Source organism: Mesoplodon bidens (assembly GCF_964165515.1).
Source record: "Mesoplodon bidens genome assembly, chromosome: 2".
Classification (NCBI taxonomy): Eukaryota; Metazoa; Chordata; class Mammalia; order Artiodactyla; family Ziphiidae; genus Mesoplodon; species Mesoplodon bidens.
Genome location: NC_138177.1, coordinates 73,396,071 through 73,423,861, shown reverse-complemented (window position 1 = coordinate 73,423,861; position 27,791 = coordinate 73,396,071). Strand labels below are relative to the sequence as shown.

The 27,791-nt window shown below is 54.4% G+C and overlaps 2 protein-coding genes across 2 annotated transcripts; one reads left to right on the top strand and one right to left on the bottom strand.

The window, feature by feature from the left end:
* Window positions 1-19: 19 nt before the first annotated feature.
* On the bottom strand, window positions 20-11,865 carry DCST2 (DC-STAMP domain containing 2; the record flags this gene model as incomplete). Its single annotated transcript, XM_081223602.1, has 15 exons — window positions 20-172; window positions 3,067-3,207; window positions 3,313-3,406; window positions 3,768-3,895; window positions 5,228-5,358; window positions 6,004-6,104; window positions 6,235-6,402; window positions 7,871-8,035; window positions 8,775-8,932; window positions 9,110-9,323; window positions 9,804-9,869; window positions 10,423-10,616; window positions 10,859-10,964; window positions 11,263-11,433; window positions 11,610-11,865. 15 exons carry the CDS (start codon window positions 11,863-11,865, stop codon window positions 130-132), a joined length of 2,136 nt encoding a protein of 711 aa, XP_081079728.1. The 3' UTR covers window positions 20-129.
* Window positions 10,581-27,441, top strand: DCST1 (DC-STAMP domain containing 1; the record flags this gene model as incomplete). Its single annotated transcript, XM_081223601.1, is given in 23 exon segments — window positions 10,581-10,667; window positions 10,669-10,698; window positions 10,700-10,750; window positions 10,752-10,792; window positions 10,794-10,798; window positions 12,055-12,110; window positions 12,112-12,168; window positions 12,171-12,246; window positions 12,607-12,732; window positions 13,019-13,093; window positions 17,307-17,435; window positions 17,778-17,917; window positions 18,645-18,861; window positions 18,963-19,106; window positions 19,776-19,897; window positions 20,298-20,455; window positions 22,521-22,620; window positions 22,746-22,841; window positions 22,981-23,107; window positions 23,493-23,609; window positions 24,094-24,236; window positions 24,358-24,471; window positions 27,187-27,441. Coding segments are annotated over 23 exon segments (2,466 nt in total).
* Window positions 27,442-27,791: the final 350 nt, after the last annotated feature.

Sequence of the window (27,791 nt, the reverse complement as noted above, 5' to 3'; positions counted from 1 at the left end):
AATGAGAGACAGAGGGACTGGGGTTCTGAAGCAGGGAAGCGGCTGCTTTGGGGGCAGAGGATTTCTGAGGTGGTCAGGAGGGCTGGGGGGCATGGGTATGCTGACAGACTGGGCCTCCCGTGGGTGCTGCTACCTGTGCCTCTTCCAAAGCCCCTTTTCCTCATCCAGGTCACTAGCGAGGAGAGGAAGGGGGGTGGCCCAGTCACCAACATTCTGTTTTCACAGGTGCATTCCTGCCTCCCGCCTCTGCCCCATCTGTTCAGATTTGGCTCCTGTAATTTACCAGCCGCTGCTGCTCTCACAGGCCCCCCAAAGCAAACCAGCTCATGGCTGTAGATAGCTTCTGATTTTAGGCTGAGAGATGAGTGGGCAGCGATTTGCCCAAGGTCATGTGGGTAGTAAGGGCAGAACCAGCAGTGACCTTGGGAATAATAGCCGCTCAAGGCTCAAGCTATCCCCTCTGGGGACCCAGCTTTTAACTTCACTGAGCCCTCTGGAACCTCTAAAAATAAAACTTTGCTTCCCCTTCAACCCCTCAACTCATTACTACTTCCAGTGCCCCATTTGCCCTGGAATGTGACCACTGGAAAGTTTTCTTTGCAGTCCTCCCAAGTGGAGGTTGCTTGCCTTTCTCAAATTCGGCAGGCCTGGGGCGTATTGCAAAGTCCCTGGCTGCCATGGCAGCTACACCCCTGGGCTGTGGCCATCTCCCCAGGCCTCACAGACACCCTGCCATACCCATCCAGGGTGCTGGTACCAGACTCGGGCTGTTGGCGAGGCCCAGCCGCCTCCTCACTAGTGGGCGGACTTTTCCAACACTCTGGCCTTTCAGTCCTCAACCTCCTTGGCCATAATGACCTTCACCTCTGCTCCCACTCTGACCTCACCCTCAACCTTGGCCACTGTCTTCATTTATCCCCTAATTCTTCCCAGGCGTGGCCCATCCTCTGTGTCCCTCCTGGCCTCTGCTCTAACACCCCCGTCGAGACATAGACCTAGGACTGCCCCCTGGGGTCTCAGTGCCTTCTCTTCCCCAAAGTCAGTCATCTCAGACACTCTTGACTAAAGACACCCCAATTCTCTCCCCATCTTATCCTTCTGACCTGCCCAGAAAAAACCTTCAACCCTGGAATCCTGTTCATGGCTACCACATTTGCTCGAAAAAACCCGCATAACCAAGCACGCTGGAGTCAATCATTACACGTTATTATGGTTTTCAACTTCATCGGAGCCTGTAATGCTACCTGGAAATCTCTTAACCTCCCCCGCTGGCTCCGTTGCACAGTCCCCAAGGCAGATATTTCAGCCTCCACCACCCACTCCTTGAAACTTTTATTCCACTCCCAGACCCCTTCTTTGCTGTCTTAGCAGGTGTGCTTGCCTCCTGCCCCCGGCCCCCACCCTCCCTGAGAAAAGCAAGGCCACCAGACTGGAGCAGGCTTGGCTCTGCTCAGAGGAACATACCCTCTCCCCTCCTGCCTCAGGCGAGCCCGCTCCTATTTGAGGCCACCCTGTTCACCTGGCCTTAGATCCCATCTCTCTGGCATCCCTCTCTCTTCAGCGCTCTCTTTTTCACCTCTGAAATGCTCAAATCCCCCTATACTTGGATAAAGAAAAATCCTTTAGGTTCCCTTCAAGCTACTCTGTGGCATGTGGGATCTTCCCAGACCAGGGCACGAACCTGTGCCCCCTGCATCGGCAGGCAGACTCTCAACCACTGCACCACCAGCGAAGCCCCAAGCTACCCTTTTGTTCTATGAAGCTAACTCCCTCCTCTTTACCATCAAGCTTCCTTTTTTTAACTACTGCAGTTATATTAAAAAGAAAAAGAATTCTTCAACTTCTTGCAACAGTGACACAGAGCTGCGTACCCCATTTCTGTTTCTGAGTCTTCTCTACCAGTCACCCCCCCTCAACCCATTAAGACTGGTGTTGGCCTTCCCCACACCATGAGAAATGTTCCCACAAGCCACTCCAAGGATCTCTCAACTGCCAAATTCAATGGCCAATCTTCAGGCTTCATCCCACTTGATCATCTCACAGCGTTTGATATGCTTGGCTCTCTGTTCCTAGCCTCTCCCCTCCTTGGCTTGTCATTGAGCCCCTCAGGGTTCTGTCCTTGTCCCCTCCTCTCCTGCCCTGCCCTCTGCCAGGGTGATCTAGCTCATCCTCTCTCTTACAGTCTCTAAGTCAACATCCCCCCCAAAAGACACCTCTGGCCCAGAGCCCTGCCCTTTTCTAACTGTCCCCTGGGCATCTCCCGCTGGATTCCCTACAGATACCTCAAAGGTCTCGAACTGGGCCATTCCTCTTTCTGCAGAACCTGTTTCTCCTCTTGCCTTAACACCGCCCAGTCCCAAGCATAAACTCCCTGTCATTCTCAGCACCTCAATCCTGAGGCCATCACCAACTTTTCCTGAGATAAGACAGCCTCCTCTCTGGTCTCCCTGTTCCTGCCCAGACTCCATTCTGCCTCCTTAGCTTACTGTCCTAAAAGACAAATATGATTGTATCACTTTCTGACTGAGGATCTTCAGATGGCGAAGTGAGGCGCTCTCCCACCTCTCCCTGCCTCATCTCCCAGCATGCTCTGCGGTCTCCACCTGGCCACACATACACGTCTCCCTGAGCTCCGCCCACCCTGGAGCACCGTGCACCTCCTAAGTGTCTCGCGTTCTCCAAACTCACACACAAAAGCCTCCCCCTGGAATGCTCTCCTCCACTCCTCAGCCTAACAAACTGCCCCCAAACCCACCTCTTTTTTCACTTCTTCTATGAAGCCTTCATTGACATCCCCCCATCCCAAATTGGTTGTTCTGTCCTCTGTGCTGCCCAGAGCCTGCTTCACTCCTTGATCGGGGCGCTCTCCACATTTGTCACTGATCTATTTGATGTCACTCTCCCCCACCATTTGGTGGGCTCCTCCAGGGCAAGCCTCCCTTCCCTCCCCTCCCTTTATCTCCATCTCCAGCTCTAGCAGGGGACCAGGCACCCAAGAAGCCCTTGGTAAATGTGACAGAACATCTTAGGCCTCCCAGGCCCCAACTCCTTCAGCTTTCTGCTCACCTGAATTCAGAGCTGGAATCTGATAAGGGGGGCCTGCCCAGCGTTTCTTGGAGCCATTGCTGCAGTAACGCCTCCTGCTCAGGACCCTTTCTGCGAGCTGCCGCCAGCCATAGGCGGGGGCCGTCCTCATCACTGGAGTCCCTGGAGAAGCCTCCCATCTCAGTAGCCCACAGAGGTCCTGGGGGAGGGGTGGCTGCTCCCACTGCCCCCACAGACTCCGGCCACCCCATGTCACTGGAGACTCACAGCTCCAGGTCCAGCTCCCCCTGATAGGAGAGGGGAGATGCACACACGGAGCAGGTGTTGTCCAGGAGGCGGAAGCAGGTGAGACAGAAGAGACCTGGAGGAGGCCGGGAGGAAAGGAGGTAAACTTGTACCCCCCCAACCACTGTGCTCCCCAGCTTTCAGCCCTTGCCTCCCCGACCCCACCCTTGGGAGGACCATCCTCATCAAGCGGTGCACACTAGGGAGTTGCTGCAGCGCCACTTGCATATAAATTCTATTTGCACCGGAGGATTAAGGCTCACAGAGAAAATGAGCTACCTGAGGGTTCTGTGTAAATGAGGACATGCATAGTAATGAAGGGAGGGGTACAAAAGGTGAGGTACAGGAGAAGTCCATAAAAGAAGGACAACAGCTGATTGTCATATGCAAATGTGGTGAGTCCCAGAAGGGAGAGGCATACTCCCCAGGAGTCTCACCTCGGCAGCCTGGGGTACTGCAGGACACCGAATTCTCTGTGTCCCCCTCATCCTGGGGCTGCCCACAGCCCAGGCAGTAGGTCTGGTGTTGCCTAGAGTGGCTGATAAACGGAGCCAGGCAGGAGCACCTGAGGAGAGGGGCCCCAGACACTAAGCAGGCCAGCCCAATATATCCAGACAAAAATGTAATTCAAAAAGATACATACACCCCTGGGACTTCCCTGGTGGCGCAGTGGTTAAGAATCTGCCTGCCAATGCAGGGGACACGGGTTCGAGCCCTGGTCTGGGAAGATCCCACATGCCATGGAGCAACTAAGCTGGTGTGTCACAACTACTGAGACTGTGCTCTAGAGCCTGCGAGCCACAACTACTGAGCCTGCGAGCCACAACTGCTGAAGCCTGTGCGCCTAGAGCCCCTGCTCCACAACAAGAGAAGCCACTGCAATGGGAAGCTCGCACACTGCAGCAAAGAGTAGCCCCCACTCACCGCAACTAGAGAAAGCCCGTGTGCAGCAATGAAGACCCAACGTAGCCAAAAATTAATTAATTAATTAAAAAGATACATACACCTCTATGTTCATAGCAGCACTATTCACAATAGCCAAGACATGGAAACAACCTAAATTTCCAAGGACAGATGAATGGATAAAGAAGATGTGGTACATATATACAATGGAATACTACTCAGCCATAAAAAAGAATGAAATAATGCCATTTGCAGCAACATGGATGGACCTGGATATTATCATACTAAGTGAAGTCAGCCAGCAAGAGAAATACTATGTGATATGGCTTATACATGATATCTAAAATATGACACAAATGAACTTTTATGAAACAGAAACAGACTCACAGACATGTGGTTGCCAAAGGGGAGGGGGGTGAGGGAGGGATGGAGTGGGAGTTTGGGGTTAGCAGATGCAAACTATTATATATAGAATGGATAAACAACAAGGTCCTACTGTATAGCACAGGGAACTATATTCAATATCCTGTGATAAACCATAAAGGAAAAGAATATATATTAAAAAAGAGTTTATGTGTGTGTGTGGCTGAATCACTTTGCTATACAGCAGAAATTAACACAACATTGTAAATCAACTATATTTCAATTTTTAAATTAATTAATTTTTTAGAAAAAGGAGGCCAGCCCAGCCAGCGTAACTAACCCTTATCTTCTCTAGCACCACCCTCCAAACCAAGGGTAGCGCTTCCTGAAGGCAAACCTCCATCCCTCTGACTATAGCAACAACATCTCTGCTTCCTGTCCTCCTCCTCCTTTCACTCCCCACCCCTAAGAATTCTCATCCCCAGTCCATTCATGCATGAATGCCATGGAATGATCACCCTCTTCAAACAAACCTCTGGACACCTAGGAAGGACAGTGATCCATTCTGACCTCTGGCTCTTTTTCTACCCCCTCTCACCCCACTTCATATAAGGAAGGACAGTGGGCTCACCGCCTGGCCAGCACCTGGAGGACACTCATGTGGCCCTGGTCAGCTGCCCGTCTCCACACTGATCGGTGCAGGGCGGCCAAAAGCTTGGTTCGGCGGTTCAGAAGTACATTGTAGAGGTAGGAGATCCTCTCCTGCTGGAGGGGAGGTCAAGGATGGGGTCCCCTTGATCCTGTTTCTTCTACCTGGAATGCCCTCTGCTCCCACCTCACTCCCTACCTTTGCCTTCTGTCCAGCTCCTATGAATCCCTCTAGGCTTGGCTCAATGCCCCTTCCTGGGGGAAGACTTTGGGACTTCCCTAGGTGGATTCACCCATTCCCTCCTCTGGGTTTCCATAGCACTTTATTCATTCCTTAATAAAAACACTTTTTTCATTGTAACATGTGGTTAAAAGCCTGTCCAGCCTGCCTCAAGACTGTGTCTGGTTCACCTTGGCATCCTTGAGGCCAGCACGGTAACTGGCATATGGTAGATGCTCAGTGAGTGAGTCATAAATGAGTAAACAAATGGTGAGTTTCCATTCACACCTCAACATGTTAACATGGCTCCTGTCCCCCCAGGGTTTTAACAAAACTTTGGAGGCAAGCTTTGTCTCAGAAAGCCCTGCCCCAAGAGGCACCATCTCTGCCATCTGCAGTCCAGATCATTTGCTTTGGGGTTCAACCAGAGGAGAGAGAGCTGGGCTGCTGAAGGCCTCTTAACTCCCCCAAACCAAGACAGACAGCCATGAGCTTAGCAGCCTGGGGAGGGGGGCAGGAACTGGCCAAGGACCCCTCACCTGCTCCCGGGATGGGTAGTAGGAGGCACAGATGACCCGCCGCAGGCGACTGACATAGCTGCCGAACAAAGTGACGAAGAAGCACAGGCCATACATGACACCTGGGGGCACAGCAGACACAGTAAGCCACTGCCGGAGGACACGAGGTGCCAGCCACGCTCACCCTCAGCAGTCTGCGCCTCCTTCCCTGAATGGCGTCTATTCCCCCAGTGCCCTCAGGGGTGTGGATACCGATGAGTATGTAACCAGTGGTGTTGGGCTCCAAGGGACGCAGGAGGCAGCGCTGGGACAAGATGCTGATGTTGCCTTGCTGCAGGACATCAAATGCCGACACCAGGTCGCGGTAAATCTTCCCAGTAGAGCCAGTGCCTTCCACAGTTATGGATAGTAGCACAGGGCCTGGCACCAAGACACTGTGTGAGGGATGCTCTTGGCAGCTGCCCACTCCCCCATGCCGGAAAGGCCATACTTTCTGGAGGGTGGAGAGTGGACAGTGCAGGGCATAGAGATGGCCCCCAGGCCCTCAGCCAGGGGTCCTGGATGCCCTAGGCACCCTCATGGTGCCCTGGGGCCCAACATCAGCCCTTGGCACCTGGGACTGGCTCCACGGTCCAGAGCTGGCTGGCACTGGTGCCTGGTCTGCCTTCCCAGGCTACCAGATTTGAAATGACCTTAATGGTCAGTGAGTCCATCCCCTGACTCCGTGGCCACCCAGAAGCATTTATTTTAAAGCATTTGCCTGGGGGAGGAAAGGATTGGGAGTTTGGGATTAGCAGATGCAAACTATTATATATAGAATGGATAAACAAGGTCCTACTGTATAGCACTGGGAACTATATTCAATATCCTGGGATAAACTATAATGGAAAAGAATAGGAAAAATAATATATATATTATGTATAACTGAATCACTTTTCTGTACAGCAGAAATTAACACAACATTGTAAGTCAACTATACTTCAATAAAATTTAAAATTAAAAAGAAATGAAGCATTTGCTCAGCATTGACTGTGTAGCGGGTACTGAACTAAGTGTTCTATGGATTGTTTTGGGGTTTTTGTTTGTTTGTTTGTTTGTTTTTTGGCTGCATTGGATCTTCGTTGCTGCATGCGGGCTTTCCCTAGTTGCAGCGAGCGGGGGCTACTCTTCGTTGCGGTGTGCGGGCTTCTCATTGCGGTGGCTTCTCTTTGTTGTGGAGCATGGGCTCTAGGCGCGCGGGCTTCAGCAGTTGTGGCACACGGGCTCAGTAGTTGTGGCTCGTGGGCTCTAGAGCGCAGCCTCAGTAGTTGTGGCGCACAGGCTTAGTTGCTTTGCGGCATATGGATCTTCCCGGACCAGGGCTCGAACTCATGTCCCCTGCATTGGCAGGCGGACTCTCAACCACTGTGCCACCAGGGAAATCCCATGTTCTGGGTTTTTTTTTTTTTTACTTTTTCTGTTGGGCCTCTGGTATACAGGATTAGATTAATTCTATTCTGTGGTTTGTGGCACACACTCAGTCAAAGGTCCACCAGCCACTTAGCACATGTGGTCTCATTTACTCCTTAGAGCCACCCAGGGAGGTTGCTACCATGATTGTGCCATGGTTCAGATAAGGAAACTGAAGGTCTAGGAGGTTCAGCAAGGTTGCTCAAGGTCACCGTCTGGTAAAGGACGCTACTGAGATTTGAACCCAGGCCAGTCTGACTTTAGAGCTTGTGTTTTTAGCTATTCTGTTATGGCATAATCTTGAACTGGGCACAGGGGTTACCAGGCAGAGGATAGAGCTGGAGGAGTGGCAATGTCAGGGGCTGGTAAGTATGAGTGACATGGGGACATTCAGACAATCCCCCAGGACTGAGGGAGCTAAGGAGGTTCGGGCACTCACTGCGGGCCACGATCTCCCCCTGCAGCTGGTACCGGGCCAGGTCCAGGACCCAGAAGATGGCATAGTCCAAGAAGACCAGGAGGAAAACGAGGAGGAGGTGCCGGAGAAGGTGGAAGGTTGCCAGGATGTAGAAAATCTGCTCCCGCTGGGACAAGAAGATGGAGCCTGGGTAGAGGAGAGCTGGTCAGGAGGACGTTCCCCAATTTTCCCACCCACCAGAACCCAGCTCCTACAGAGATCTCTCTCCCGGAGGCAGCTCCTGCCCCTGATCAAGCTGGAGCCTGTCTGCTCATCTGGAAGATGCGGGAGCTGTGAGGACCCTTGGGCAAAGGTGGGAAGTACTCTTTGGGGGCAGGGGCTCCGTGGCTAGAGGTGCAGGCCTAGCATCTCCACCTGGGCCTGGTGGCCTATTTCCAGTCTCTAGGAATCCTCCCTCCTGAGGCATCCTTGATACGCTTACCTGGCCCTCCACTTCACAGACAGCACTGCCCACCCCTGCCCAGCTGCATCACCTCCATATCAGCACAGGCACACTTCCTGCTCGCCACCCTGCCCCCCACCAAAAGCCTCCCCAACTTCACTTCCCTTGCTCCATACCCACTCCCTACCCATCCTTCCCTCCGTCCTGACATCCAGGGTGCTCCCAGAAGCATCATCTTCCCCTTCTCTCTCTGTCTGCGTGCTCTGAGGGACCCTACTTTCCCCTTTCAGACTGAGGGCTCCCCAAAGACAGGGTTGTGTCTCCCCCCAGACGGAAATTTCCTTCAGCTCTGGCCTGTCTCCCCTACCTCTTGTCCTGCCCTGAGCCCGGCCTGTGCACGGCACTTCTGGGCAGGGCAGTAGGGTTGGGGGAATCCCTGGCCTCCCTTAAGGGTCCCTGTCTCCGGGTCCTCAGGGCCCTCACCCGGCTGGATGTAGTGTCTGGCCTCACGGGCACTGAGTGGCAGCACCGTGGGCAATCCCGCCACAGAGCGGACAGCATCCATGCGCAGGAATCGGCTGGTGATGTAGAAGTTGTCGAAATTGTCCCAGTTCAGGTAGCGGTACCGGTAACACACGGCTCTGGCGTGGCACACGTGAGGCCCCTCAGCACCCCCCGACCAGACCCCCCAAGGCAGGGCACCCTCCCCCGCCCCCAACCCTGCCCCCAAACGCCAACCTCCCAGGATGCCATGGGCATGGGCTGGCCCCCCAGCAGCCCTAGCTCTCCACCCTCACACCCGTCCTCCATCCCCTCACTGGAGGTAGAGAAGCATGAGCAGCAGAGGTGTGGTGTAGCCCATCAGAGCCAAGGCCTCTCGGACGCGGTACAGCTTCATGCTGACGGCTTCGTGGAGGTCCAGAGCTACCTGGGACAGGCTCCGAGAGGCATTGAGATCCACAGAGAAGTGGTGGGTGGCTGTCATGTTGAACTCAAACTCCTGACGCACCTGGTTAATCAAACTCCTCACGGCTGAGGTCCGCGGGTCCAGGGGAGAGGCAAGCAAGGAGAGTTAGGACGGGGTGGGGCTGCACTCGGGAGGGGCCTGGTCAGCCCAGGGGTCCCACGGCTCACAGGCCGGCCAGGAACCCCCAGTGTCGGGACCTACAGTGGACTGAGGAGGGGACAAAGTCTCCACAGCCTATGCCACTGCCGCTGCGTGCTTAGCACCAGCCTTACGTCTCCACAACGAACATCTCAATGACCTGCTGCGGGGACAGGGGACCTTGCTTCTCTCCCCAGCTCCTGCTCTCAAGTCAGGCTTTGAGGAAGCACCTCCTCTTCTCTGGGCCCCAATTTCCTAATCTGTACAGCATGGACACTGGCCTGGGTAACCTCTTGAGGTCATTCATTCATGGTCTGGGAGCATTCCTGGGCTGGCACATCCTGGGAGGAGGGAGGGAGGCCTCTCAGGAGCACCTCATGCAGCAAGGCCACGAGGGGATCACTCACGGGTGACGATGCTCTCGCGCAGGAAGGTTTGGATGTACCGGGGGATGATGCAGAAAACCTGGACCACTGAAAGCCAACACTGAGTGTCAGCAGGGGCAGAGAGACACAGCCTGCCTCTCCCACCTCCAGGGATCTTGCTCTCACAGGGCCCCCTGACTTTTCATTTTTCCTACTAGCCTCCACACTGGCTCAAAACATTTTGGTTGGGCTTCCCTCGTGGCGCAGTGGTTGAGAGTCTGCCTGCCGATGCAGGGGACGCGGGCTCGTGCCCCGGTCTGGGAAGATCCCACATGCCCTGGAGCGGCTGGGCCCGTGAGCCATGGCCACTGAGCCTGTGCGTCCGGAGCCTGTGCTCCGCAACGGGAGAGGCCACAACAGTGAGAGGCCCGCGTACCGCAAAAAAACAAAAACAAAAACAAAAAACCATTTTGGCTTCTCCTTATTACCCCACCCTCCACATTGGTTCCTCCCTATCTGCCCCCCCAATCCCACAAAGGGCACATCATCCTTATTGGTCCCATATTTATTGCCCCCCATTGGGCCCCTGGGCCCACCCTCCCACCTGACCCCTACATTTGCCGGGCCCCCAATCCTGCCGGCGAGCCCCTGGCTCTCTCACCACTGGCAAGTCCACACAGCATCAGCTTGAAGGGCATGAGCACATAACACAGGTGGTAGGCTTGTGGTATGACCTGCATGCAGCTGTCCTTGGCGTCATCGAAGACCCGAGCACACTTCAAGTAAGGGTTGCCCAGCTCCGAGTTGCACACGTCGCCGATGTGCAGGAGCCAGTACCACACGTTCCGCAGGGCCCTGGCTGGGGATGGCTGCGGGGCTGGTACCCAGGAGTCCTGCAGCATCTTCTCGGGGGGTGGGTGGGGAACACCAGGACAGCACCCAGAGCTGGAGAGGCTCATGGTCAGGGCCCTGGCTGTGCTATATCCAGTGGGAACTAGTCAACACCCAGGCGGGGCCCAAAAAGTCCTGGACGGGGTGTGAGGGTGAAGAGACTGGGTGAATTTTGACCCCCGCCCCAAACAAACATGTTAATGTACTGACCTATGTGCTTCACACCATCCATGATTGACCGGAAGAACTTTCGGACCCGGTCAGCCACCTCCTTGGCCTTCTGGGCAATGGCTTTAATCTTGTTCAGGGCACCTGAGAGGCAGGGGCAGGGGTACTGTTGGATCTCCTCCTCCGGGGGAGGAGGTTCTCACCATTGCCCTGGAGTAGGGAGTGGAGGGGGCCTGCCGCTCGGGAAATGGGCAGCCCAGATGCTTGGGTCTGGGAAATAGTTCATCTGGCGGTGGAGCAGGCCTGAGAGCGAGGGTCAGGGGGTTTAACAGGGTGCTTTGAGGTTAGGGCCCAGGACCAATGGAGAGGAACGAAGCCAGAGGATGGTAGAATGTGCAGGACGAGGGGGAACTTGGGGGTCCGTGGAGATGGGCGGCCTTACTGACGAGGGGCTGCCTGGCCCTCTCCAGCACTTCGGCGGTCTGGTTCAGGGCCAGTTCTGCCCCACAGGCCACAGCCTCGCTGGCCCGGGTGAAGTTGCGCAGGGTGTTGGCACAAGGCCCTTGCAGTACCAACCCAAAGGCAGCCACCAATAGCAGTGTCCGGCCCTGCTCTGGGGAGAGAGCTCCCTCAGAACCAGGCCCCCAGCCTGGCACATGGCGGCATATATCGTACAAGTGCCTTATAGAAGCCTTGAGAGTATTTCCCTCAACCGCCCTCTCCCTCAAGATCCCTCCTGCCCCAGCCCCTGCCCCAGGGCCCACCCCTTCCACTGGGTGCCAAGCTCACTGGAGAAGGCCTGGGGCAGCAACAGGAGGACGGTGACTCGGACCTGGCGGGAGAATCCCATGCCCAGACTAAGGAAGGCGGCCAAAGTGAGGGTGCCCACCAGGCAGCCCAAGGGGCTGTGCCCTTCCACCAGCAGCTCCAGGAGCCCATAGGCTGTGGCCAAGGACAAGCCCAGGATAAAGCCCCCCGTGCTGCGGACCACGGCCCACGCCATGCTCGGTTCCTCCGCCCCAACGGGGTGCACAGCATCCTTCATGACTTTGGGCACGGCTGCGGAGACTAAATGTTTCCCTGTCTGCAGGAGATGCCCACCAGGTTCTGTGGCTCTTAAAGGCCCTAGAATTTCTCACTGAATTCTAAGGTTCCGGAGGGCTTTTGTTGTATCTTGGAATTCTTTATCCAGTTGCAGAGGGATAGGTAGATCTCTAATCTCCACATTTCACAGCAGAGGGATTCAAAGACACAGACCCCAGACAGGCTGTGGGTGAGGCGGTGGAGACAGAAGCAGAACCTCTTGTCCAGGGATATCTCCGAGGAGACTTCTGGGATGACAGAGGGTTAATCCAGAGCACACTTATGGCCGTCAGACCTCATCAGAATGGAGCAAAAGGGCAAAAAAGGAAACTACCCCACACCAGTGAGTCAGTCACCAGAGACCCCGACCCTTCCCAGTGACTCCCAGCGACTCCCAGCCCCCACTCCTCTCACCCAATCTCTCCTCCAGGACCCCAGCCCCTTCCCCCACTTTGGGGTCCCCCAGCCTCCACCCCCTCATCCAGTGCCCTCCTCCGGCCTAGCCCTTTCTTCTTCTCTCGCTCATGTCTGCCCCACTTCCCCAGGGTCCCTCATCCTCCTTCAGGATCCCCCAAGTTCCTGCCACCCTCATCCAGATTCCCCGAGCCTCTACCCTGCCGCAAGCCCCTAATCCTAATGAATCACACCCCAGCCGGAAGAGTAGTACTTTGGCCTTGCTGGGCTAAACTCTTCGACCCTTCAGCGGTGCAGAGGTTCCTGAGCTGGGGGCTGCCCGTCTCCTGTAGCCGATTCCTGTGGCGCCAGCGGGGCGAGTTTCCGGTCAGTGCTTTCCTGCTGGGGGCAGGCACCGGGGGGCTCCTGGCCATAGGTGAGTACAGAGCAGACGTAAGGGGTGGGACCCTTTTTTTTTTTTTTGCGGTACGCGGGCCTCTCACTGCTGTGGCCTCTCCCTTTGCGGAGCACAGGCTCCGGACGCGCAGGCCCAGCGGCCATGGCTCACGGGCCCAGCAGCTCCGCGACATGTGGGACCTTCCCGGATCGGGGCACGAACCCGCGTCCCCTGCGTCGGCAGGTGGACTCTCAGCCACTGCGCCACCAGGGAAGCCCTAGGGGGCCCATCTTTTGACCTTTGGCTTTTGACCCTGTATCCTTAGGTCTCTTTCAGCTCCTGGTGAACCCTATGAACATCTATGAAGATCAGAAGATGGTGACGTTGTACAGCTTGGTGGGTTAGTGCCGGGCTAAGGACAGGGACACAGCCCAGCCCTGGGTGCCCAGGAAGGAGTCTCCACTTGTTTCTTCTGTTCCCAAGTGTCCCTTGTAGCCTCAGCTTTGTCTTGGCCTTTGAGAGGAGGGAAGAGGCCCCTACAGCCTACAGAAGAAGACACAGTCCTTGCCCACTAGAGTCTCCCCAATCTGAGGGACTCCCTATTACCCCCATGCTATGGTCCAAACCCCATGACCATTCATAATCCGCATCTCTCCTGACCTCTCTGGTCTTGTTTCCTGCTGCTCCTGATAAATTCAGTTCATTCACTCATTCATTCATTTGGCACTAACTGAGCACTTGCTAAGGATTCAGCAGTGGACAAGGTTGACAAACACCCAGCATTTTTTAAAAAAAGTTTTACACTCCTAGAGCTTATAATATATATAACACATATTACATACACATACATACATTGTAATATATAGTGCATACTTGTATATATACATGTGCAGTGACAGCTACAATATAAATCTAATGATTTCTTTTTTTTATAATGATTTCTTTTTTTTCTAATTGACATATAGTTGATGTACAATATTATGTTAGTTTCAGGTGTGCTACACAGTGATTTGACATTTTCAGACATTATGAAATGATCACCACGATAAGTCTAGGAACCATCTGTCCTTGTACAAAGTTTCTACAATATTATTGGCCATGTTCTTTTTTTAATTGAAGTACAGTTAATTTACAATGTTATATTAGTTTCAGGTGTACAGCATATTGATTCAATATCTTTATAGGTTATACTCCATTTAAAGTTATTATAAAATATTGGCCATATTTTGGCCAATAAGGATATTGACCAAATTCTTTATGCTATATATTATACCCCTGTGACTTATTTATTACATAGCTGGAATTTTGTACCTCTTAATTCCCTTCAACTACTTCCCCGCTCCCCAACCCCACACCCGCACACCCAGCTCTTTCAGAGTTTACGTTCTCTTTCAAGTTTACATTCTAGTGGAGAGAGTTAGACAACACATGAACAAGAAATAAACAAGAGCATTTCTGATGCTGACAAGTGGTATGAAAAAAAGTAAACCGGGGGATATGATAGAAAGGGATGGGGAGCTAGCTTGAGTAGTCAGGGAAGGCTTCTCAGAGGAGGTGACATTTGAATGGAGACCTCGTATCAGGAGGTGTTGGGCCGCAAGAACAGAATACCCACCTAAAAGTGGTTTAACCATAGAGGGAGTTTATCATCTCATATAACAAGTTTCAAGGTAGAGTGGTTTGGGAGTTTGGATAATTCAGCAGCTCAGTAAACCCACCAAGACCCAGCTTCCTTTTGACTTCTTTCTCTGCCGTCTTTGGTCTGTAGATCATTCCTCTTCGGGTCATGAAATGGCTGCAGCAAATCCAGGCATCACATCCTCATACAGGAGTGTCAAAAGAGCAGAACATTCCTTCCTCATGTCTCTTATAAGAACAAAGAAAACCTCCCGTAACCCCCCAGCCAACTTCCCCCACACCTCTTTGGTCAGAGCGACGGCACATGTCCCTTCCTAACACTGTCCCAGGCAAGGGGCTCGGACATGGCATCATCCCGGGTTCACTGAATGATCTACCTCTATGGGATACCAACAGGAAACTACTTTTTCCCTGACCACTGTATTTCAACCTTTCTCCCACTGATGACCTCTCACACAGACCCTTAGCTTTCTGGTGATTTTAATCTAGAAGCCCTAGTCCTGCTTCAGTAATTATGACTGTTTTTAGGGTTTAAGAGGTCCAATCCAGTCTACGTCAAGATTTCAATCTCACGTCCATTCTCAAACATCTTCCCTCCTTACCGCCCCCTTGCCCCGCAGCTCAGACCTGATCCCTGGTGTGAGGTCCCGTGGTGGAGAAGGGGGCATGGCCTGCTCACTCACTGTTTTTCTCCACTTCCTTCCCCTTCTGGTTCTTCTGATGTCAGAAAGGGGATTAGAAGAATTAGAGGAAAAGGGACAAAAGTCTGAAGTCATTGATACTGTTTGAATTCCACCGCCTCTGTGTGGCGAGTGCTCACATCCTGGCTGTCTCAGGGGGCCCATTCATGGTCCCGCTGGAGGCTCTGTGTGGACTGCACAGTGCCCAGTTTCCTGCTCAGGGCAGTTCTCTTTGACTGACTTCGAATGAAGCTCACTGTAGCTCCTACAGGCCACCTGCAGCCTCTTACCTTTGGATGCCTCCATCCAAGCAGGCAGAGGGTCCCCATCCCAGAGTGGTGGCTTGAGGCCTGCTGCCCTCCACACGTCTGCTTGTCCCAGAGGAAATGCACACATCCTTGCCCTGCCAAACTGGGAAAGCAGGGCCCCTTGCAGCTGCCCTGTCCCCTGTCATGATGAGAAGCGAGTACCACTCTCCATGTTCATGTTTCCCTGACCCTCCCAGGAGACCCTGCTGAGCACGTCCGTGAACTCTCCTCCCTCTCTGTGCTCCGGTGACAGCCCTGGGGTGGCCCTGCCAGGCTCTGCAGCTCAGCGGGCGTCCAGCTGGGAGGGATGAGCCGGGTTCCCCTTCTTGCAGCACCAGCTTCAGAAGGGTTCTCTTGGAGTCTGTCAGTGGGCATGAGGAAGTGAACACCCATCCTCTCCTCAGACTCTCCGCCCATGTCTGCCTACTCTAACCACTTCTCTCTACGTCCAGAAAACTCAGATTTCTGGTTTTGTCTTTGTATAGACTGGTTGGGGTAGAGGGGTGAAAAACCAGTTTTGCTCTTTTGGTAAAGCCCAGACTGGGATCAGCAAGCTCCATGGGGCTCTCTTTAGAATGTAGAGCAACGCTTGGTCAACAATCATCCTCAGAATGTAGGACAACTATTTGTCCACTATCATCCTCAGCTTGAATCTTGGCCAAAAGGCCAAAAGGCTGGTGGAGCCGGCCAGGTGAAGACTAGGAGGACGAGTGCTCCTGGCAGGGGGAACAGCAAGGGCAAAGACCTGAGAGGAGGAATGAGCTTGGCAAGTTCTAGGAACAGCAGTAGGCCAGCATGGGCGGACATGGTGGGCCAAGGGCTGAGTAGCATGAGATCACTTCAGAAGGTAGGCAGGGGCCAGATCACGAGAGTCAGTAGACCGTGTTAGGAGAGTCTGGATTTGTTCCCAAGTGAGATGGAAAGTCATTGCATGGTTTCAAGCAGAAAAGGGACATGATCGGATTTACATTTTTACAAGATCCCTCTGGCTGCCTTGTGAAAATTGAAGTTTAGGTTAGCAAGAGAGGAACTGGGGGACTAGTTAGTCCCAGTGAGAGACGCTGGGGACTCTACGAGGGCAGTGCAGATGCAGGCAAGAGTCAGGACTTGGGATTTGCTTTGGCAATTCTTGGGAGAACACTCTATCCACACAGGAATCTTCTAGGTTCCCTGACCAGTTTATGCTGTTCCTTTGGCCTGGAATGCCTAACAACACTTACTCATCTTCCAGGCCCAGCTGACACATCACCTCCTTTGTCCAGCCTTCCCAGCCCCACCCGCCCCCGCAGAAACACCGGCTCCCTCCTTGGCTCCCACAGCTCTTTATAAGCACCTCCCTGTGCATTTAGCACTTGGTGTTGCGGTCATTTGTTTACCCGTCTGTCTCTCTCCCTGGATTATGAGCTTCAAGGAGCCCACTGTCTCCCTGCAGAGACCACAGGGAGACACATGTGAAACTGCTAAAACATACCAGGAGTTACACGATTAAGGGCTAAAATTAGGGACCGAGATGGTGAGTGCTGTAGGTGTCAGAGCACGGGGAATATTGAGGTGGCTGTGACCTCTCTTCTGACTGCTCTGAGGACTAGTGCCTGTTTCCAGAATTTTTCTCTTGCTCTCTCTGTTCCCTCAGTACCTAGGGTTAGTGTGAATCCAGCCCGGAAAAGGGAAGTGTTGGCCCCCTTCCCTAACACAAACCCACACACTCATACACACACCAAGTCAATCACCAGCCATGGCTTTTCAATCTCTAGCCATCTCTCCAAGCTCTTCCACAGGCTGCCACACAGTCGAACTCTGTAAATGGCTCTTCAATAAATGAATGCATGAGTGGCCTAGAAGGCCTATCAGAGTGAGTGTAAATGGGACAAGGGCAGTACGGTGATGGTTCTAGAAGGGAGTTGTGGGGGGGCGGGTGCATGCTCTGCTAAACCTGGTGGTTTAGCGTCCTGACTCTGCCTCGCCACCTCCTGGGCTCTCCTGACAGGCTTTGGAGCCATAGGCTGGGGGACCTCCCCTCACATCCGCTGCGCCAGCCTCCTGCTAGTACCCAAGATGCTGGGCAAGGAGGGCCGACTCTTTGTTCTGGGATACGCCTTAGCCGCCATCTATGAGGGTGAGTGTGTGCCCCTGGGTACCAGGGCACTGAAGCAGTGACCCTGGGTGGGGCCATCCATTGAGAGCCAGGCCTGGTGAAGGAGAAAGAGTGGGGGTCTAATCCCAGCTGTTCCAACTTGCTGTGTGTCCCTGAGAGAATGCCTCCACATCTCTGGGCCACCTTAGTTTACACAGAGAAAAAAATCAGGGGTTGAATGAGATGACCTCTCACCAGCTTCTGAGCCCCATCAGTGTACAGTTCTAGAAGGTGGTCACTGCCCGCAGAGCAGGAGCTAGGGGTGGGCTGAAGAAAGTTAATCAGCTCTAGAGGGAGCTAATCTACCAGGGCATCTTCCCCCAGGACCAGTGGCCAACCTGCGGCGCAACCTCAATGAGGTGATGGCGTCGTTGGGCTGCACTGTGGAGCTGCAGATCAACAACACCCGCTCGGCCTGGCGTGTCTCCACAGCCCCCCTGCGGGCAGTGTTCAAGGACCTGCTGGTCAGGACCCTACACAGGCAGGGCCTAGGGGTCCCTCTCCCCGCAGGGCCTAGATGACCTGAGCTGGGACCCTGGACTTACAGTTTCCCAATGCGGGGAGCGGTACTGGCATTTTGGGCAGAACTGTTCCCAAACATTGCAGGATGTGCCCTGGTCCCTGGACACTCAGTGCCAGGAGAGCCCCCGCCCCCAGCCACTGGGACACACCACACACGCACACTTCCAAACGCCTGAGTAGGTGGTAGTCTGCTCAGATGAGCTAGAATGTCAGGAAACTGGGGGCCCTGGCCTTGAGGAGTTTGGAAACTTTGAGGATCAGGGGATGAGGGAATTGGGTACTGGAATTGGGTACCGGAGATTAGAAGAATTGGAAAGTTGAGGAGTTGGGGAGAGAAGGGCTGAGGGGCTTGGGAGTCGGGGACATTGAGCTGGCACAGTGGCCTGAGAGGTTAGTGATGAGGGGTGAAGTCCAAGGACCTGGGGAGCCCTTCCTTGACTAACCAGGACCTGGGATGGGAAGCCTGGGACGTAAGCGGAGCAGAGGCACCTGGGGAGGAGAGAGGGCTCCCAAGCTCTACGAACAGTGGACTGTTTGAGGCGAGAGTCCATCTCTGGGCCTAGGCTCCAGGTTAGAGCCCAAAGTTTGGCTAACGGGGGAAGAACAGGCTGTCTGGCAGCAGAAGCTCTAAGCTCACATGCCTGACCCCTTTCCTCCCTCCGACCCCAGAGCAGCAAAGAGTCATTGAAAGCCAAGACTCAGAACATCACCAACTCCTTTGAGGAACTGGATGCCCAGGTGAACAGTGAGAGTGGATACGCGCCCGAGGATGCCGAGGGCTCGGAGGAGACAGCCCCAGGCAGAGAGACCCTCCGCGCCTCAGCCTTCAGACACCACCTCTCTACACAGAAGATGTATGAGCTGAAGACCAAGCTGCGTTGCTCCCGTGAGGGGGATCCCTGGGCAGGGTAGGGCGGGGAGGGCTGCCGGGCCAGGGCTCCGGGTCAGGGTGTGGGGACCTCAGACCCCCATTGTCCCTTCCCGCAGATGTGGTAAACAAGGCCATGACAAACTGCCGCCGCTGGTTTGACCAAAAGCACAGAGAGTGCATTCAACGCATCTGGGTCCCACTGCTCAACCACCTGCTCTGCCTGCCCATGAAGTTCAAGTTCTTCTGTGGCATTGCCAAGGGTCAGCATAGTGGCAGGAGGGTGGGGAGCACCAGGGCTAGGGATCTGAGTCCTTGGGGACCACTAGGTAGGTGTAGGGCAGGAAGGCATTCAGGAGGGGAGGCTTTCGGCTCTGAGGACACAGCATCCTCAGGGTCCAGCCTTTCCAACTGACCAGCTTTGTGACTCAGGTGAGTTTACAGCAAGGCTCTCAGCTTCGTCTCTTCACCTGAAAGATGGGCATAATGATAGTACTCATGCCATTAGGGGTTTTTGAGGATTTAAGGGGATAATACATGTAAAGCAGGTAACAGAGCTGGCCCACAGAGGAATTGCTCTATTAAGTATTGGCTATCATAATTAGTTAGTGTTTGATATGGTTATAGACAGGTGAAAAAAATGGGGGAAAGAATTCAAGGAGAGTGAAGAGGGGAAAGACTCAGGGTGGTAGAAAGTCATGGGCAGGGACTTTCAGTGGTTAGGACTCCACACTCCCACTGCCAAGGACCCAGGTCCAATCCCTGGTCGGAGAACTAAGATTCCACAAGCCACACAGCGCAGAAAAAAAAAAGAAAGAAAGAAAGAAAGTCATGGGCAGAGAGACAAAAAAGCAGCATGAAGAGGGTCACGGGAAGGGAGGACTGGAGGCCGGGCCCAGGGAGGCCCCTAACCTGGCCCCCCTGTCCACCAGTGATGGAAGTTTGGTGCCGTAGTCGCATCCCAGTGGAAGGCAACTTTGGGCAGACCTATGACTCCCTCAACCAGTCTATTCGCAGCCTGGAGGGGGAATTTTCAGCCACTATTAACCTCAAGGTAGGAGAGGGGCAGTGTGAGGGTGGGGGGAGATAGAGAGCGGGAGGAGGGCACAGGGAACAGGGCGTGAGGAAGAAGAGCAAGGGAGCGGGCACAGGAGGGAGGTGGCTGGCTGTGAGGGAGGGAGAAGAGACGAGGAGTGGTGCTGCGATTGGGTGACAGGAGGGGGAGGGTGCCGAGCCTTTGGCACTCTGGATGGGTGGTCGGCCAGCTGTGAGGAGGTGTCAGCTCATACAGGTGCAAGACTGTGTCAAGGAGGGCAGCGAACAGAAGGCAGCGGCAACTCCTAAAGGTCCTGGGAAGAGCCAGGGACAGGAGTGGGGCATCAGGGGAGAGAAGCCACAGAGAGGCTAGGAGGCTGGGTCTGGGCCTCTGAGTGGGCACCCGGGCTGTCCACCAGGAAGAGAAGCGGCCTGGGGTGCTGGGCCTCAACACGAGCTGGGAACACGTGAGCACCGAGGTGCGGGACTACGTGAGGCGCCAGGAGGCCCAGCTCGAGTGGGTCCTGGGACTGCTGCACGTGCTGCTCTCCTGCAGCTTCCTGCTCGTCCTCCACGCGTGAGTCCTGAACCTCCACCCAGATGCCCCTTCCTCCGCTCTGGATTGGAGCCCTGCCCTGGGGGAGGCCCTAAGAACAGAGCTACAGGGCCCTCCTCCGACTCTGAATGTGAATGTTCTTTAACTTTGCCTTTTTATAAAGCTGGGATCGCTGTTTACCCAAAGGTAAAGGAAATGTGGACATTTTGTCAGAAGAAACGTTACCCATGTTCCCACTACTTTAAAAGGGCGACCGTCTTCATTTATCTACCTCCTTCCGGCCTTTATCCCAACGCTGACTTTTTTTTTTTTTCCACTTTTAGCTTTGACTTTTGATTTTTTTTCTTGCCCTTCATATTCCCCTTGGCTCTGACTTTGTGCCATTTTTATCGTCCAACTCTGCTTTCATTTTCTCCCGCCTGCTGCGTTGGCTGCTACTTTCCCTCCATTTGGACCAAAGTCCTCAACCCCACCCAGCCTGGCGTCCAGCTGGGCTGCCCTGAGCCTCACTCAGCTTCCCTGCTGACCTCTGGACCCTCTATTTCCTGTCTCCACCCCCAAATGCCTGAGATGGGCAGGGGCTGGGCAAGGGCGGCCACAGGGGCGCCTGCTCTGTCTGCCCCTGTTTGTGGAGCTTAGAGTGACTGCAGGTGAGTGGTTATGTGTGTGCTCAGGGCCCTGTGGGAGGACAAAGATCAATGAGCTATATTCCTGCCTTCAAGAAGCTCAGGGTCTAGGGGAGGCAGGCGAGGCATCCACAAAACAGAGATGGTTCAAGGGCTGTACTATGGACTGGCTCTCGGGACTGGTATGGGAGCTGAGGAGGGGCCCCTGCAAGGGCCATAACTGGGCTTCAAAAGGCTGCAGATGGGGAGCTACGGTCAAGAAGAGGAAAGGTGTTCTCTTGGGCCAGGAATCTGGCATTTGTGGGATGTGGAAGGCAGAGGCTGGGGTTGAGGACTGGGCTGAAGTGGGCATGGCCAGAACAGCCTGGAAATCCCTGCAGGAGGGCCCTGAACTGCCCCCCAGTTGCAAGGTTTCAGGGTGGACTGGAACAGCCTGGAGGCAGGGAGGCCAAGGTGGGTCAGAGATTAGGGAGCCTGAGTGGAGTGGGGCGTGGCAGGAAGTTGGCCTGAGATGGAGGGAGGTAGGGGGAAGGTGCAGCAGGTCTCAGAGCCAGCCTGGGGAGGGAAGGAAGGAGGCACAGAGTCAAAAGCCACTTCCAGGTTTTCAACCTGGGTGAGGTCACTCACTGAAGGGGCTGAGCTGGCTGAGGGGCGGAGACCAGACTCAGGAGGCCCAGGCCCAACAGCGCTAGGTCTCTCCACAAGGGGGCGCCCACAGTCTTTCTTTGCATTTATAGTTACTTCTAAGGGCAAAGATGTGGATTTTTACAGGGTCCCAAAACCAACAGCACTGGAACTTATGTTTCACAGTTTACAGAGCTTATTTAATGTACTTATACAGTTTTAAACACATTTCCAACAATTAACATTTTTTCCTCAGGAAATTGAGTCATTATGTGGGACTTTGGGAGATACACAGAGGAGAGTTACATTTGCGCGGGCACACACACGCACACACGGAAAACATCGCCGTATGCAAGGGTGTGTCAGAGGAGAAGGGAAATGATGCTTGAGACGAGTTTTGCTTGAAGTGACCTCCGGGAGATGTTTTGAGGGCTCGGCCAAGAGGCAGGGACTTGAGAGGTGAACGTGGGAGTCAGTGGACCAGGTGATTTCTGCAACCTCCAGGGGTTTCCTTGTCTCCGTGCCTTTGCTCCTGCTGTTTCTTCTGCTTGATATTCATCCTGAAAGTTCCATGCCTGGGAAACCTTCCCCTACCTCTCAGGCACACGCATGCACTTACACGACGCTCCCTCCCCTCCTCACCTCTGTTATGTCTCATCAGTGTGTATGTGCATGTCTTTCGCTGGACCGTGGACTGCTGGAGGGCAGGGCAGAGCCTTCTTCTAGGACGCAGATGGTGCTCAGTGCATGCTGGGTCGCCAGGTGACTGTGCGTCAGGGAAGCTCATGGTTGGGGGTGGGTGAACCTGGAGGCGATGGAGACACCCTCGTCCACAGGTGCTTCTCCTATATGGACAGCTATAACGGGGACATCCGCTTCGACAACATCTACATCAGCACCTACTTCTGTCAGATAGATGAACGCAGGAAGAAGATGGTGAGTGGGCGCAGCCCTGTCCAAGGGTGCCCTGCTCTGCGCCCTGTGTGGCTTCACGCTCCAGGAGGGCAGAGGGGAAAGAGAGAGGGCGCTCAGTGCTCTCACCGTGTGGACGTGTTTCCCAGGGCAGGCAGACCCTGCTGCCACTCCGCAGCGCTGAGAAGAAAACCGTCATCTTCCCCTGGGACCCCACTATCCAGGCCTCAGAAATGAGAAATGTGGTGAGGATGGCACGGAGGGCAGGCCCCTGGATCCTACTAGAGGCGGGGATCTGCGCGGGGGAGGGCAAAGGCATCAGAGGGGACTCCATGCCAGGGCCAAAGGCGCTGCCCAGCTCTGCCCCTCCTGCTCCCTGGGCAGGTGAGGGAGCTCATGGAGACACTGCCTGTGCTGCTGCTGCTACTACTGCTGTGTGGCCTGGACTGGGCTCTCTACTCCATCTTCGACACCATCCGCCACCACTCCTTCGTGCAGTACTCCTTCCGAAGTGAGCCCAGTCCCCACTCCAGGCTCCAGGCCCAAGAGAAACTCCCCTGGAGAACTCCCACCCTTGTGCAGCCACCCCTCCCCAATTCTTCCAATTTCGTCACCTCCTTCTGCATCCCGGCCCCTCCCTGTCCTCCTTAGGGTCAAATATCAGCCCTGCAACCTGACAGCTATCACTGGGGGCCTCTGTTTCCACTCCCCTTTATATCTACCAAAAGGAGGGATTAGTACTCAGTGAAGGGATGGAAAGCTCCGTGCAGTTGAGAAGTATTTGTATGCCTTGACCTCTCCCCTACATCCAGTCCCCAACCTGCCCCATCCCCTTAACTCCAACTCTTTCCTGACTCCCCTCCACACACACACCACGTCCCCTGTCCTGGCTTCAGGCAGTCATAAACTGGAGGTGAAAGTTGGGGGAGACTCCATGCTTGCCCGGCTTCTTCGGAATACCATCGGGGCCCTGAACACCTCCTCAGAGATGGTGGTGGAATCCAACAACATGCGTGAGTGATGCTGAAGGTTTGGATCAGAGGAACTGAGGGCTGGGAGGGCCAGGGTCTTTCCAAGACAAAGAGTTGGGGGACTGGGCCTTGGCTGTGGCAAGATGGGGGTCGGCGTGCTTGCATTGGAGAAATTAAACTAGGGAACATCAGGTCAGGCTTGAAGAGTTGGAGGATGACAGACTTGGGTCAGAGGAGTCTGAGGGCTGGGGCTTTAGGGCCAGATGGTCCCAGCCCTCTGGAGCAGTGCTGTTCAACAGAACTTTCTGCTGTGATGGAAAATTTCTACATCTGTGCCAAGTTGAGCAAATAGCTTCATGGGCCTAGTGGCTATAGTACCGACAACACAGCTCTGCAGGGTGAGGGGCAGGCAGGAGGAGAACAGGGTAATCAGAGATTTAACCCACACCCCACTGGCATGAGGAATTCAACCCAGAGCCGCGGCCGGTCCTGGCCAAACCCCTGACAGGCCTGCCTTCTCTGCCAGCCTGCCTGCCCCAGCCCGTGCCCCTGAGTACCAGGGCCTATTTGAGGGCCGCACTACCAAGCAGTCTGCTAGTGTGTCTCTGCCTGCTCCAAGCTTTCGGCTACCGGCTCCGGAGGGTCATCGTAGCCTTCTACTTCCCCAAGGTGCGCCTCGCCCCGCCCTCTCCACCCCTGCATGCACAAACACACCAGCCTGAGCCCAGTTCCCCACAAGCCCCATCTTTGGGGAATGTCTTCCTCCTCTGTACTGTCTCCCTGGCCCCAGCGTGAGAAGAAGCGGATCCTTTTCCTCTACAACGAGCTCCTGAGGAAGAGAGCAGCCTTCACCCAGCTGAGGAGGGCCACCATCGTGAGGCGGGCGCGACAGCAGAGGGCTCCTGTAAGTCCAGGCCTGTGCCCCTGGCTGGGTCTGGGGGGAGGGGCGTCTCCCCTCAGTCCACCCAGCCCCCACCAAGGCCCCAGGCCTACTGATGCTCCGTGAGTTCTGATGGGATGCATGCCAAGGGCCCTGGTCATCCAGCTCCTGGAGGTCAAGGCTGTGTCCATCTCTGTGCCCCAGGATTCAGCACAGCCTGGGATCCTAAGTGGACCATTGGGAAGCAGGCAGAAAAGGGGAATCAGATTTGATACCGTCAGGTCAAAGGAGAGCAAGAGGGGTTCATCAGAATCAAGCGACCCAAGGCAAAGCCACAGGTTCTTCTGAGAGGGCTTCAGACCAGAACCTCAGTGCAGTTCCATCGGTGGGTGGGGTGGGAGATTGGTGGATGAGGGGAAGCAGGTGGGCTGGGGATCAGGGAGGCTTCATGAAGGGGCATGCAGTGTACAGAAAGAGCACACCGTTGGAAGAACCAGGCTCCAGTCCACACTCCCTCATTAAGCTGTGTGACCTTGGCCATGGTCTTCACTGGACCTCAGATTTTCCTCTGAAGAATGGGGAGTTTGGACAGATCTGTAAGGCCTGCTCACTAGAGATCAGTAATAGAGTGGTGGTCAGGTGTGGGGCTCTGGTGCCAGAGAGCCTGTGTTTGAATCCTGGCTCCTCCCCTTATTACTATGACAACTGTGTGATCTTGAACACACTTAAATGCTGAGCCTTGGTTTTTCCCTTCTGTAAAATGGAGTTAACTACTCCATCTAGTTGTAGTAAGGATTAAATGAGTTTCACTGTCACGGTGCAGGCACATAGCAAGTTCTGTACATGTGTTAGTTGTCACTGTGTGATCCTAGGCAAGTGGTCACCTCTCCAAGCATCAGTTTTCTTGCCTGAAAAAGAGATGATAACAACAATATCTGCCTTACATGGTTATTGTTTGAATTGAGTTAATTTACTTACAGTTTCTTGGTACAGTGCCCAATACTATTTAAAAAGCAAGTGTCGGGCTTCCCTGGTGGCGCAGTGGTTGAGAGTCTGCCTGCCGATGCAGAGGACACAGGTTCATGCCCCGGTCCGGGAAGATCCCACATGCCGAGGAGTGGCTGGGCCCATGAGCCATGGCCACTGAGCCTGCGCGTCCGGAGCCTGTGCTCCGCAACGGGAGAGGCCACAGCAGTGAGAGGCCCGCGTACCGCAAAAAAAAAAAAAACTAAAAAGCAAGTGTCAGTCACTCTTATTTAATCAGCCCTAACAAAGCTCATAAAAGTGAGAGACTGTGTTTGCTTAACTTTTTCCTCCAGTGCCTAGATGCCCCAACTCCCATGACACACAGTAGGGGCTGAATGAATGTCTGATGAAAAAATGAACATACTACAGGAGGAGGTGAGCTCCATGTCCTTCTATTCCACCATCTTGATCCAGCCTCCTAAGAAACTCACTGAAAATGAACATACTATGGTTCCATGACCAGATCATGGAGTTAACTGGATTTTGATGGGTAGATGGAAATGTGAAGGGCATTCATTCCAAGCTAAGGGAACAGAATGTGCAAAGACTCAGAGTCCAAAGGGAATGCCAAGTGCCAGAGCTAGTCTAAGGAGAAACTGGCACAGAAGATGCAAAGTTCAGGGAAGGGTAAGTTGGAGCAGTGGCTAGAAAGAGACCAGACTGTGGAAGGCTCAGAAGGCCAAGCCCAGGAGTTCTGCCTTTGTTTGGCAGGCAGTGGAGCCCCTGGAGTTTCTTTCTTTCTTTTTTAAAAATTATTTATTTATTTATTTGGCTGCGCCGGGTCTTAGTTGAGGCACACAGGGTCTTTGTTGCAGCATGCGGGATCTTTAGTTGCAGCATGTGGGATCTAATTCCCTGACCAGGGGTTGAACCTGGGCCCCCTGCGTTGGGGGCACGGAGTCTTACCCACTGGACCACCAGGAAAGTCCCAACCCCTGGAGTTCCTTTTTTTTTTTTTAATATTTACTTATTTATTTGGCTGCGCCAGGTCTTAGTTGTGGCACGCAGAATCTCCATTGCTGCCTGCGGGATTTTCTTTGCGGCACGCGGACTCTTTTAGTTGCGGCACGCAGGCTCTTAGTTGTGGCATGTGGGATCTAGTTCCCTGACCAGAGATCAAACCTGGGCCCCTTGCGTCAGAAGTGTGGAGTCTTAACCACTGGACCACCAGGGAAGTCCCCCCTGGAGTTTCTTGAGCAAAGAGCATCTGGTAAGGTGGCCTGAGAATTCCTGGCAATTGTGCGGAGAGAGGGTGGGAGAGGGAGGGAACATAATGAGCCAGGCTTGTGATTTGGAATCAGGGTACCTGCGTCCAGGCAGGTTTGATTGTTCAGTCTGTGCCTTTGGGAAAGTCACTTAACATTTATGAGATTCATCTTTCTCATCTGTAAAGTGGGGGGGGGGGAACACAATAGTGATAGTCTTATCTGCCCTACTCACTTCTCAGCCCCACGGTGAGAATCAAATAAGGCGATTTATGGTAACGTGATGATGGTAGTTGGTCTTACTGGCTGGGAGAGAATCGAGGCTTCATCCTCCCACTCTCCATCACGGAGTGAGGGAGGCTCTCTAGGACCCACTTGCATAGCACCCTCGCCCTCCAGGGGTCTTCTTTGCCCAATCTAGCTTCCTCCAACATGTGGGCATAGTCAGGCCTTGAGACTTCAGACAAGAATCGCTAACAGGCTCTAAACCCCCCTTGCCTCCCAACAGCGCCGCCACCTGGAGGACATCCTGCACCGCCGCTGCCTGCCCCTCTTGCGCCCCTGGCTGCGCAGGCGATGCGTGGTGTGCCAGGCACCCGAGACGCCCGAGTCCTACGTGTGCCCTACGCCGGATTGCGAGGCGGTGTACTGCCGGTCGTGCTGGAACGACATGCGGCAGCGGTGCCCGGTCTGCACACCCCGCGAGGAGCTCTCCTCCTCCGCCTACAGCGACAGCAACGACGATGCTACCTACGCGGAGTGAAGGGGCGTCCTGCTGGCTCTCCCACCCGCTCCTTCGTGTTTAATAAAATGCTTTGTACACGCCTGCTGCCCGCGCTTCGCAGGGGTCCGGTATGGGAGGGTGAGCCGGGCAATCGGGAGAACTGGCCCGCCTGATCCGACAGAACGGGGCGGCTGACTTGAGGCCAGAGGGCAGTGAAGCTGCTAGGAAGGCGTCGGGACCCAGGGCCGGGTGGAGGCGCGACTCCCAAGGCGGTCGGACCGGGCCTCGGCTCCTATTTTGCACAGTAGCCGGGACGCCGCTGTGCAGATCAGCGCTGGCCGTGCGGGAGTCGGAGTCATGGGCTAGGTCCACGCCTCTTTGGGACCAGG